The 13164-nt window shown below is 38.8% G+C and overlaps 1 protein-coding gene across 1 annotated transcript in view; it reads right to left on the bottom strand.

Annotated features, from left to right (window-relative positions):
- Positions 1 to 799: 799 nt before the first annotated feature.
- Positions 800 to 13164, bottom strand: part of Fam126a (family with sequence similarity 126 member A) — a 73746-nt gene continuing 61381 nt past the window's right edge. Inside the window, exon 11 of the mRNA XM_005360853.3 lies at positions 800 to 4458. Coding sequence (XP_005360910.1) covers positions 3884 to 4458 — 575 coding nt within the window. The 3' untranslated portion in view covers positions 800 to 3883. The remainder of the gene's footprint in view (positions 4459 to 13164) is intronic.

Raw genomic sequence — 13164 nt, 5'->3', positions numbered from 1 at the left:
TTTTTAGTTTTTATTTCAATGAAACAAGAGGAAACACAATGTATAAAGTACTGCATATGGATAACATGTATACAAATGTACAAAACTTCAAAAAACTCAACTCCAGTTTATTTCAACATCTTAAAAACATAGAAAGCACATAAAAAATCCAAAGTCACGTTTATTCTTAGGAATGTAAACTCTAGAAAAACAATGACAAGTTTATCTGTGAGAAGAGTTTAGCATTACCACATGATCAGAAGTAAAGGTCAGAGGCACAAAGTCAGCTCCAACAAGAGACAGTATGGGGGACAGGAGAGGAAAAAACCCACAATTGAGACCCATGTCCGCTAGCACTCCACTATAAGTTACAAAACCATCTTCAAAGTCTTTTTGGATATGTGCAAGTTACAGAGTACAGAAGCTAGCACGCTGTTGCCCTCTTCACCGGTACTAAGCACACAGCTCAGTGACCCGCTGTGTCAGCACTAACACATGCTCGCTAGAGGACACACGAGGGTGTCAGCTTCACTTAGGGACTGCGAAGACACTATTGTACATTAGTTTCTATCTACAACGCCTTAGTACCTAACACTGTGTTTTTCTATTTTTCTGTTATAATACTTAACATATGCTTCCTTATTGTGCTTTCCTTATTATAGATGTTTAATGTGCCTGTAGACCTAGACATTAAACTACCTTACTTCAGCTCTTGCTTAAAATCATGTTTCAGAGTAAATATTTACCCCGTAATTTACTGTTCAACATTTTAGTTATGACTTTCCAAAATGGGCAAAAATCCCTTTAAACTGGGATCCTTTCTATTTTGATTTGAAGAAATACTTCCCTTTAATTCAACTTTTAACAACTGGGTATTATTTGCAGAGTGGTTGCTTTACAATTGAAAGGGCAATGAAAAATTGCTTTTTCAAAACAAGTAAGTTGTTAGGGAATCCTTGCTCTTGGTGTTACAGAGATGAACGGTTCAGGAAGCCTTTCAGTGACCCCCTCCGGATCGAGGCTCCAGGGAGGAGGGGAGGCACCCAGGCAGAGGGACCCCTGGAAAAGTCCACTTTGTTTCTCTCCTGACCTGCACTTCAGAGGTTAGTGCTGGGCACTGCTTCACAGGGGTGCCCAGGCGGCACAGCTCTAAGAATGCAAGAGTCAGGCCAATTCAAGAACCCTATCTTATAGCTGAACTGTGGGGTGCCAGACCCCAGTTCTGTGTGGAATCCTCTTGGCAAGAGCTATTACTCTGGATCCACTTAACAACTTTATAGAAAAGTGACCCACAAATCTACCCAACCTTTCACATTTGAAAGGTGAGTAGGGAAAGACTTGTGAGTATAATAACAATTGTTACCGTAGTTAACATCATCTGACTTTTACAACTGTTATAAAAAGCCTTCAATGTACACAATCGTATTTGAAATAGTATCAAAAGTAGTACAAAAGAATCTATTGTTAACATAATTCCACATTCCAGAGAATCAATTGTTGTAAATCATTTGGAGCCAAAATTCAGGCTCACTCCATGGTGTAAGCTGTTACAGAGCCGTAAAGGAGCATGAACACATGCAAACAACAAGCTGTGCCTCACGAAACAGTTCAAAAACAAAGGCAGTGCCTTTCCTCTGAAAAGCTGCAGCATCCGAGGCTCTGGTTTCATTCACAATCAACAAGAGAAGCAGACGATGCCTCATTTTTACTACAGAAATAAGTGCGAACTAGGAAATTAAAATGAGAGGGTGTAACAAGTCACGTGTCTATGTCATTAGAAAGTTAATGAGCTGTCAAAACTAATGACGGTATGAAGATCTAGTATCCAATATCTGCGCTTGCAGGCTGTGAGACCACGGAGACTCCTGCATATTAGACAAGTAATTAGCACTCTGAAACTGCCTGCACAAAGATGAATGCACACAAGCATCATTGGGGACCTTGCTAAAATGCTAGTTTTGATTTACTAGGTCTGCCCCTAAAACTGTGAAGTTTTATTAAGATACCAGGTCACACCAATGGTCTTTGAACCACATGAGTAGCAAATGTCTTGAACAATATAAAAATGAGGCTTCCTTGTAGTAGTTGAACATTATCCTGATCTCTCATTTATGCCAGATAATGTTGCTTTAAACTTATTCTATGCTTAAGCAAGCACCTTAACTTGCCTAACGACAATCTTTTCAATTTCTTCTTAATATTTATCAATACTGTTAGTGACTATGTGTAAGAAAAGCTCTTTGTTAAAGAATTACAAAAAGACAATAGGAACTTCACAGTGACATTTTACAGGCATTTTCAATGGTACACAAGATTACTATTAAATCATTCCAATATCAATTTTACTCTCTAGCTACCTTATAACTTTTGAGGACAACTTAAGCCGACAGTTCATTCATTACTGAAACTAAAATGTTAAACTCACTGATGCTGAGAAGCACAGGTCTTAGCCTGTAGGTAAGCATTTAGAACTGGATCTCAGCTGTCAATGTTTTGCACTCTACAACAATGCAGTTTTGTTGTCAATATGAGCTGGACCCACGCAGGTTCAAAACAGAAACACAAGCATGTTCTTGTGACCACAGCTAGGGACCATGAATAAGGAGACCTTGGTGTACTAAGAGTCAAGGAAATCAGGAAGTGGTCAGCTTCCCAGGTCTTCCCCACTGCCCTTGCTTCCTCACTCCAATCACTACTAGAACACACTGGCTTCCTCAGTGCTTTAGCCAACAGAGCAGATCAGCACAGGCACCGAGCCTGCGAGTCCTCCAAGAGGTCACAGAGCTCCCCGGAGCTACAGACACAGCTGTTTTGCTTCTGCCTTACCGCCTTTCTTAGTTTAAGTGTTTGATTGGCAGGGGTGGGTGTGTAACTGATTTATTCTTTCTACATCATAACAAGAACACTTAAAGCTCACAAACGAGAAGAACATTCTTCTTTTCTTATATTAAATTGAGGAAGACAAACACAAGCAGTCCTAAGATAATGTAGTGTCCTTTGTCCAGAGTCACTGGCTTCATTTTCTTTTATCACATTTTGTAGATGAAAAATTATCTATTTCCTTCATTTGCAGACAGTTCACTATTAAATGCTTGATACTGGTATCTTGGGAGCTATGTTGAAAGATTTACAGTGGTTTCCAGGAAGTCTTCAGTGATGTGAGCTCTGAACTCTAAAATACAACCTAACTAAGATTCCAGAGTTGAGCAGCAGAGTCATTCAGCTTTATGGCTGGTTACACTTTAGAAACCGAAAGGGACTTTCGCCTGTGGAATCCAGATCAGACACTCGAAAATATTATCTACCAGCAATCTCAGTTTTGCAATTTAATATTCTAAGGACACCAACAGAAATCCTCCCGCCTTCCCTTTGCAACTGTCCTCATCTTAAGGATGTTGTGGTCACAGAGCTTTGACGGCACTTGGCATCCTCACTGCTCTCTTCTTTTCCACAGGCCTGTTTGTCGTCATGGCTTCATGGATTCGCTCCTCTGTCCAGGCTCCACAGCCAAGTCCCTCATACAGAGTCTCTCTTTGACTTCTCAGGGCAAACACACAGAAACTACAATACGAGGTATTAAAAACAACCTCACTGAGGATGTACCAACTCAGACAACTGCAAAACTTTATTGTCACATTGACAGTCTTAGAGAAACAATAACAAGGGATGGTAAGGAGGAAGGAAGAGTAAAGAACTCAAGCCAAGGGGAGAAGGGTACCCAAGAAATTACAAGAGCATATCTCAGTTTTCTGCAAACTACTAATTCTTCCCTTCACAGTCAAAGGAGCCTTCCAAATTCAAGACACAGGCCTCCTGCCAGGACCAGACATGAAGGACTCGGTACTTTCATATAGGAGAAAGCCATCTTTCAGCCTCACTGGTTATGAGAAAAATAAGTTACAAGTTAATCTGCGGACAAAGTGATGCTAATACTGGGAGGTCCCTGCGGACTTGCTTGATACTTCATGGCAAGCTCAGTCCTTTCTGACACATAAGCGAGCTTCTCTTCTTGGAGACTACAAGCAGAAAACCTATGGGCATCTGCCCCAGCAACACAGCCAACGGCAGGAGAGGGGCTGCGTGGGACTGAGACACCACTGACCTGTTCAAAGGATTTACTAAACACAGTGGCTGCAGTCTTAGCCAAGCCTTGGCTGCTGGGCTTGGGCAGGGACTGGCTGGAGGTCAAGGTCAGTCTCTTCAGAGAGAGAAGCTCAAGGTTCTCGCTCTGGGCTCTCTGGGTTTGTTTGCGAGCAAAGTGATCTCTGCAAGACTCCCCTGCAGGTTCTCTCTCTTTTGCTCCAGCTCTGCTTCCTCCTGACCGTCTCTGGTTTTTTCCTACACCTGTCTTGTTACTACAATTGTGACTACTGTTTGAGAGACCCGACTGGCTGGTGCTAGACGCAGCCCTGGAATAAAATCCCTCGTCAACTTCAGTTATCTCCATCAGTTCTTCTTGACCTGTTAATTCTGTATCTCCTAAACAAAGAAATGACAAAGATTAATTAACATTAAGTATCTTAAGCAACATTTAAAAGAGTAATACCAAATCAATTACATTTAAATCAATACCTTCGCAGAATTTCTTAAAGCAATAGATTTTAAAATGAAATCAGAGGATAAATTGAAACATTCTATAAATGTCAAAAAAGTTCATTGTAATTAAATGACAGTGATTTAGAATATATTAATCCAACAGCATGCTGTAAACTATCCCCCACTACGTTTTTAGAAAGGGTTCTCCTATTATGCATGCAAAGAGCAGAAGCAATTAGAAAAACCATCAGACATTATACACTGGGGGGGGGTGACCTCTCTATCACAGCTCCTACCAAGGAACTTAAAACAGAAGAATATTTGAAGAGGTTTCTTTTTAAAAGAAGGCTGTATTCTCTATTCCAAATACTCAAAGAATTAAAAAATATATATATATATATGGTTAAATTCTATATACATTAACCTTTATATATAAGATGAGAAAATCATTTTAGTTCCAAACTTAAGCAGAAAATTACTTCAGAAGCAGTTTTCTGCCTCAGTTTCTCTAACAGATTCCTCAAAGACCATCTAGGGGTAATCATTCCAAAGAGCATTAAAAGTCATTGAGAAATTATGATGCACAATTCATGCACTTTATTAGATGACATGCAAATCGTCTGTGGCTGTGTAACTGTGGCATAGCATGCACCAGTGCCCTTGCCTCAGGATACCTTGGGTGTGGCTATAAAGTGCTCTGCTAAAACTGCACTCTGCCAGCTGTGGCCATTCCATCCTCCATCATTTTTCTTACAGATTTCTGCCTCCTGAGCTCAGGCAAGCCTTTGCTCTCACTTCTAGGGTCTGTGGCTGTCTCCTGCACACCCTGCATATGCTGGGCATCAATGTCTCCTAGTGCTCTGCCTTTTTCCCCATTCCCGGTTCTTTCTCCGGACACACTTGTGACACTAATCTCAGGAATGACAAGGATGCCCACTTCAGTAGCATCATTATTGCTGTCAGGTTGCTCTAGAATTGAAGATGATAAGACAAAATGATGGCTGAAGACAGAACAAAAGAAAATGCAAAACAAAACAAAACCCACAAAACTCGATGATTGAATGTTATGACGTAAGCCAAACACTGACACTGTGATTCCATGATTTACAATCCCGTGATAGCACAGAAGACAACAGGTTCAGGCTCTTTAAAAGTCTGCAGAGCATCAGTTCATTGCCTGTATTTTTCACACATTTGTCACATAAATTATGAAACCCGGTTTTTAATAAACAATAATAGAATTCCTTGACAAAGAAACATTGTGACCAACTGAACATATGCAAACTTTAGGTAGATGTCCCAAATTATACAGGCAACAACTCTGGCTCTTGTCACCAATGGTAACCAAAGCACACAGAAAGTCCCCTTTGTACACGCCACATCTTATTTTTAATTAGGCTACATTAAGCGTGACTTAACCATGGTACTTAGTGAAATGCTTATTCAACCACGGCATCATGGTCAGTAATCCTACAGCTCTAGCTGTTGTCTCCCGCACTCAGCAAACATTCATGTGCATAAGGTAGAATTAAACAGTCTATTTCTTCAGGTTCAAACTGAGTCCACGCATTTTGGTCAGCTTGTAACAGTCCACTACTACAATGGAGAAAAATGAAAATAGATAGGGAAAAACAAATTGGTTCTCAATAATTCTGAAAATATCCTTGTAATTCAAACAAATGAACAAAACTCACAGTTTGTAAATACCTATAAAGATGACTTTATTTTGTGCCTTAAATCCAAAAGGTTTAAAGCTCAAGGAAATATTTGCAATAAGTGGTAAAAATAAAATAAATATGTAAAAAATTGGACAAGTGGTGAAGTTTAAACTCCATAGAAACATAAGACAACACAACCAAAACAAAAAACAAAAACAGTTTATACTCTTAAAAAAATGTAGCACACAAATCTGTTTGAGAAAAATGACTTGGTGCTTTCAAAATGTTTTCAGAGACAGACTTATCAACCCCTTACTACTGTGTAACATCTGAAGCAGAATAGATAGTAAAGGAACAGAGGCCACAGCTGCACATGCCTGAGGCCTAGCTTTGCTGCGTCAAGAACACCCGGGCATCTTTGAGCATTCCCAGTGCCCGTTTCCACCCTGATTCACAGTAGGATGAGGAGGATGGGCACTGCATGTCTGCAGCTCCGGGGGGACAAATGTGCAGCTGAGTTTGGAAATCAATGCCCTGCTTCCTTCGTATTTGGAAAATGACTTTGACTATCGCACCTCACACAGGGAACACTTCCGCCCGTCTCCTCAAAGTGCCTGCTGTCCTGCGGCCACGAGCATGAGCTGATACAATCATTTCTCTTCACTGTTGCTTACACACCTGTGGCCACAGCTTCTCCACACCAAGTTTCTCATTCTCAGGCAGGCTGAAGGATGTGACGCTCTAGGGCCCTGCTGCTCCTATGTGTAAATTCTCTAACCAAGCCTGTCCCCAGTTGCTAACAGCTATAATCAAAAGTAAGGGCAATCAATTCCTATTGAAGTACATGCCAGAGGTCATGGCAACACAGAGTAAAATCACCACGGCACTCTTGGGTGGCAGCCAAGACTTGTTCTTTTGCGTTTGTAGAAACCACTTCAAAAAGAAACATTACAGAGACTTCCACTCCAAAAAGTAAAGCAAAAATGTTGGCAGTTACTCAGTTATAAAAAAACAACAACAAGAAGTAATATTTAAGTTTTATAAAACTTTAAAAGTTACACATAGGCATTCTTATAGAATAAGGGACACTCAATGGCACTATTTTTTTTTAACACATTCTCAGATATTACTCTATTATATTCTCAAAACAATATGGCACTGAGACTCTGAAGTAGGCCTTTCAATCCCCGTTTGCATAAGAGGAAACTGAAGTTTAGAAAGTTTAAACAACTGTTTAAAGAAAGAGGCTAAGAATTGAGACTTCCGTTTTCAATCGTCTGTTCACACATATGGTGAATTCTAACTCAACTTGTTAGGTCAACTTGATTGAATGTTCTCTGCCATCTCCCAACAATGTTTAATTTATTTGTTTAGAATCTTGGTCATTTCAAAGAAGGCAAATAATTTACTTTGGCTGAACAAAGAGCCACAGCAAATACACTCTAGATGAATACACAAGGAATTAATAAACTCGGGTCAGTTTACTTTTGTTTTTAATTGGTTTTATTTGTGAAAATATGCTGATGGAAGTTAAGGTTTAATAATGGCGATTCCCTGGTGGAAATCCGCAGGGAAACTAGAAGTGGTGAGAAGAGCATTAATAAAGCAGCACTGGCAACTGAACCATTAGCCACTATCAGGACAGCAGGCAGGGGCTGAGCAGATGTAAAATCATGAAATTAAATGGGATTGAAAAGGGGATCGAGCGCTTTCCCATAACAATGAATGCAGGTTAAATAATACAAGTGGTTGCTCTAAAGGTAACCAGAGTGTCTTAACTACTCATTAAATCCATAAAAAGAAGAGCCTGTTATTCTGGAAGAAGCAAGAAAGGCAAGATTATTTTTAGGGAAATTAGATAGAAAAGAAAGATGATGAAAGGCCCAAGCATTTATTACATGATCCCTTCTTTAATGTCGTTGGCATTTTCCACTGTATAACTCTGTCACTGAGTCCCTCGTTCCCCAGAGCTGTGGGACTGGCCCTGGATTTCCCCAACAGTTGAGGGGCACACCTTACTTCTTCAGAAGACTTTCCAATGCAGACTTTCCTATCTCAACATCCTCATATTCCATAAGGCCTCTCCCCGATTCTGTTTCTTTTAGAAAACTACTTATAACAAGCTACAATCACCTTGTCTACCTAGTTGTATATTCCACAGTGACACTGATTTTTGTCTGGCCACTGCTAAGTACCTAATACTGGGAAAGTAACTTGTATATAGTAGACAATAAATCTTTTTGGTTATTTTTTCTTTAATTTTTTTTAAAAAATGCTTATTCTATATGTGTAGTTATTTTGCCTGCGTGTGTGTATATGCACTACTTTTTTGCATAGTGCTCTGTGGACCAGAAGAGAGCTTCTAGTCCACTGAAACTGGAGTTAGGAATGGTTGTGAGCATCTATGTGGATGCTGGGAATTGAACCTGGGTCCCTTGGAAGAGCAGCCAGTCCTCCAAACCACTGATTCATCTCCCGAGAGCCTGAAAAGTTATTTTTTAAATGAACTGAACAAATCTCTATTGCAAGATAAAATTATTATTTAAATAAGTAAAGATGAAAATGCAGAAGATATAAAAAAGGTAAGCTTGGAAAATGCTATTTTTTTATTCAGTCAAGTAATACACAGCTTAAGATAATAAAAATTTTTAGGTGGCAAAGAGCAAAAGTTCTTTGTTTGAGAAAAATGAAGTAGGAATTTCTAAATGTAGGTTTATTATAATGCCTAATAACACCAAAAATATTTTATAAGCCAGTTCATTTTTATTGTTATCCAAAAAATGACATATATAACTAAAGAGAGGTAATTAAATCTTTCTGTAAGAAAATTATATAGAAGATGTTTAAGGGAATAATAATTAGATAACCAAAGAGTTGCTTTTCTTTGGAATTTAAAAATGTATGCAAAAGGAATTACAATTAATTTAAAACCTTGTTGGGTATAAATTTTTGAAATATTTAATTTCACTTCAAATAATTAAAAAATTGAAATACCAAAAAGAAAATTCTCTGCGACTATTTCATAACTTCTAGGTACATAGAACTTCTCACCTATGGAGATAAAGAGTTAAAGAGTACTTACTCAGGGTTACAAGATGCAGTGGGTAAAGGCACTCACCATGTAAACCTGACAACCTGAGTTTGAAACTCCAAACCCATGTGAGGGTGGAAGGGAGAGCGAGCTCCACAAAGTTGTTCTCAGACCCCCTCATGTGCACGCAAGTCCCTACTTCCCTCCACACACACACACACAGACAGAGACACACACACACATTCACACAAACACACACGCTTTATAAACATTTAAAATTTAAGAATATCTATGCTATCCTTTGTCAGTGTCTACTTTAATATGGATTTTTGTTGGATAGCCCAGTCTGGCCTCAAACTTCTGATTCCCCCACCTCAGCCTCTTGAGCAGCTGGAGCTACAGACCATGCTTGGCCATGTCCACTTTTAATAGATAATTCCAATTTTCTCCTCAAACGTAACTCAAATAATTTCACCCTAAATATTTCTTCTGATTTTTGAGGGGAAAAAAGGTGAAGTGAATTATGACCATTACTAAAACTGATTTCTCACAAACATAATTTCATAAATCCAAGTATCTATTCTATCTGCACTCATGAAATCATCTAGGTTCTGTTCTTACTTGCCTTCTGGCTGTTCTGTTTACTAAAGGTGACAATTTTAAGAAAAACAATTTAACTATTAAGAGAATTTACATATCTTTGTACTCAAACTTATGAGCTAAAGTATGGTATGAAGCTCCTGAAACCTCTCTGTGAAATAACAGACTACAGCCTAGAACAGCTGAAGGGCTGCATCACATAGCTCTGACAGTAATTGTGAAAACAGCTTTAGATTCCGAAGACAGCCACGTGCATCCTCTACAAGTTACCATAATGCAGCTCCGTCTGCATACGTGTACAAAATGGTAGAAGGTGCATGAGCAATTCTTATTCTTTAATACTGCCTTTTAATGATCATATTTTATTCTATCAAATGGAGAAACATCCTCTATATATGTACTAGGGTGTACCTTAAAGGATTATTTATAACAGGAGAAATTAGAAGCAACTTATTCGCTACATGGACACAGGTGAATAAATGACAAGTTAACAACTCAAGGCAGAATATATATTATGTAGCCATTAAAATAACTGTAATAAAGTTACCAGGAGAATTTGGAGAAACATTTGAAATGTTAATTAAACAAAACCAAAGTGCTAAACATTGAAGTGAGGTAAATGATGAAAACATATGCACGTGTGAGAGAATACAAGGAAAACTCTAACAACTGACAGCACTGCAGATGAGCAAACACTACCCCACAAATCAGCTTTCATACAGCAATAAAACAATTAGAAAAGACGGACAAATTGCTCGCCCTAAAACTTTTCAAGTCATCCGTTCATTCACCCATGAATGTAACTACAATGTATCTAGCACCTATACTGTGCAAGCCATCATTTTAGGCACTGGGAGATCAATGGCAAACATAATAGATACCGGTTCTTCCCTCTGTGTAGAAAAACAAATTTGAAATAGCAGAAAAATGCAAATAAAAATAGTGGAGCCAGTAAGCAGGCTAATGGGGGACAAGGCTACTTCAGAGTACTTTGGGAGGCTTCTCTGTAAAAAAATTACTTGAGATCTGAATATTGAAAAGGTACTGGATACAGAACAATCTGGAAGAAGAAAGGGTGTAAATGGGTACCTTCTTCCTAGTCAAATTTCAGCCAAACATCCCAAAGAACTAGTCAAAGGTCCTAAGGCAGAAATGATCTCGAATGTTCGAGGGTTAGGAGGAAAGACTCTAGGGGGTCGGAGTGGGAACGCTCTAACGTGAGGTGGAAGCAGTAGGAAGTAGGAACTTGCACTCAGACTGCAAAGGCAGCCACCAGCAGGCACATGGACCAACCAGCTGCATACTTTACTAGCATTTTAATGCAACAGAAGTTACACTGCTTAATATACTTGAACACAAGTATATCCCAAGTTACAAAGAAGAAGTTCTGTGGCAAGGTTTAGCCTGGGCCAGTAGTCTTAGGAAGAGATCAAAGCTTCACAGAAGCACCAAACCAGGACTGCGACTGAAAGGGCTGCTCCCTGAGCAAGGCAAGATTGAAGATGGACAAGAGCAGGAAGCTACACCTGAAAGTCAGAAGCAGACTGTGCAGCAAGGGAGCTTCTGAACTTACTGTGCAGAGCAGGCTGACCCTGACCGCCATGATGCTCCATCTCAGTTCGTAGTGCTTAGGTTACAGCTTAGGTTCCAGGCCTGGCTTAGAACTGTGACATTCTAATTGGAGATGTAGAAGGGATTCTAATAACCAGTTACTAAAGTTTGCCATCAAAGTTTCAAATTATCACTATTTCTCAAAATGTTTTAAAAACTCTTACCAACTTTCATTTCCCTCAGTTTAAGCCCTTTTCTCATTAAATCATAAAATCAGACTCGCAAAATAAATATTCCATCTCAAGATTTATGAGTTTCTCTTCTCCACTATCTAGAAAGACAGTCTTAAGTGGTCTGAGATGCTTATAAACAATTATTTTAAAGACATTTTCCTAGAAATGCATTTATGACTTTTATCTTTTCAACAGTTACAAAGTAACTACTGTCTTGCTTCATCAATGTTATACACACCAAAAACTTATTAACACTGTCTACAGCACTAGCCAGTTTAAACAAAATGATTTTATATACAAACAGTATCTTCTGCATTTGTGTGTCTGTGTGTTTATGTGTGTGCACATGTAAATGTGTGTGGAAGCCAGAGTTCAGGAATATATCTCCTTCAATTGCTTCTTCACCTTGTTTTTTAAGGGGTCTCTCAATGAACCGGCAACTCGATGACAGAGCTAGATGGGCTACCATCTTCAATACCCATCTCCTAGGGCTGCACCACCACACCTAGTGTCTAAATGGGTACTGGGATCTGAACTCTGATCCTGAGACTTGCCTGGCAAGTATTTTATCTATTGAACTATATCCCAGCCTCTGAAGCTTTTTATCATTTCTTTTTTTATTCATCTAGTAAGAGAACACTTAATCACTGAGCAAATTCTGACACAGACTACTTTTCTGGTATTTTATAGCATTATTAGAAGTCTCTTGAACTATACTATCTCACTTAGTTTTAAGTGCCATGGTATCCATTAAATAGAAACAATTTTATAAACCAAAGCTGTAATCAAATTGCTTTACATAGTAACTTTCAATTGCTCTTTTTCTGGGCTTAATATATCTAAATTGTATTAACCTGATTTCTTTCTTTTTTTTAAAAAAAATCCTTCTCATTCTAATTGTTTGGATAGGAATGTATTATATATTTTTTCCCACTCTCCTTCCACTCTCCACCCTTCCCTTCCACACTCTGATTCTTCCATATAGTAAAATATTCTAAAATTCTCAAGGTACTTGCTTTTGGTCACCATGTCAGAAAACATAAAAATACATATTACCTCTTATTTAAAATTCTTTTTCACCACTTAAAAGGTTGAATTCCTGGAAATTCTAAGTCAAAATACTTAAAAAGTAGCCCTAATTAAAAGGTACATGAGAGGCTAAAGGAGGGGGCTTCTGCGTTTAAGACCAACCTGCTCTACATACTGAGATCCTACCTCAAAAACTCAAAGGTTAGGGATAGAGCACACGGGAGCCCTGGATTCAATCCCTACCACCACTAAAAAAGAGACCAAAAGTAGGGTGATGTTCAAAGGATCTAGTTTAGAAATATTTTCATTACCCTTTATTATTGACACCTTCCTGTTGCAGACAGTTCTAACTGTGTGTAACTGAGAAATCCAAGTGAGATCTAGTTTCTATTTTGACATTAACAAGATGAAGTAAGAGACTAGGTATGAAACAACATTTTAAAAATCCTGGTTCTAAGAACATGAGCAAGAAAGTCAGGACCACGAGGGGTGCACCCATCCACTGTGACAATGGAGCTGATCTATTGGGAGCTCACCAAGGCCAGCT

The sequence above is a fragment of the Microtus ochrogaster genome, linkage group LG3, assembly GCF_000317375.1.
Source record: "Microtus ochrogaster isolate Prairie Vole_2 linkage group LG3, MicOch1.0, whole genome shotgun sequence".
Lineage (NCBI taxonomy): Eukaryota > Metazoa > Chordata > Mammalia > Rodentia > Cricetidae > Microtus > Microtus ochrogaster.
This window is presented reverse-complemented; position numbering and strand designations above follow the sequence as displayed.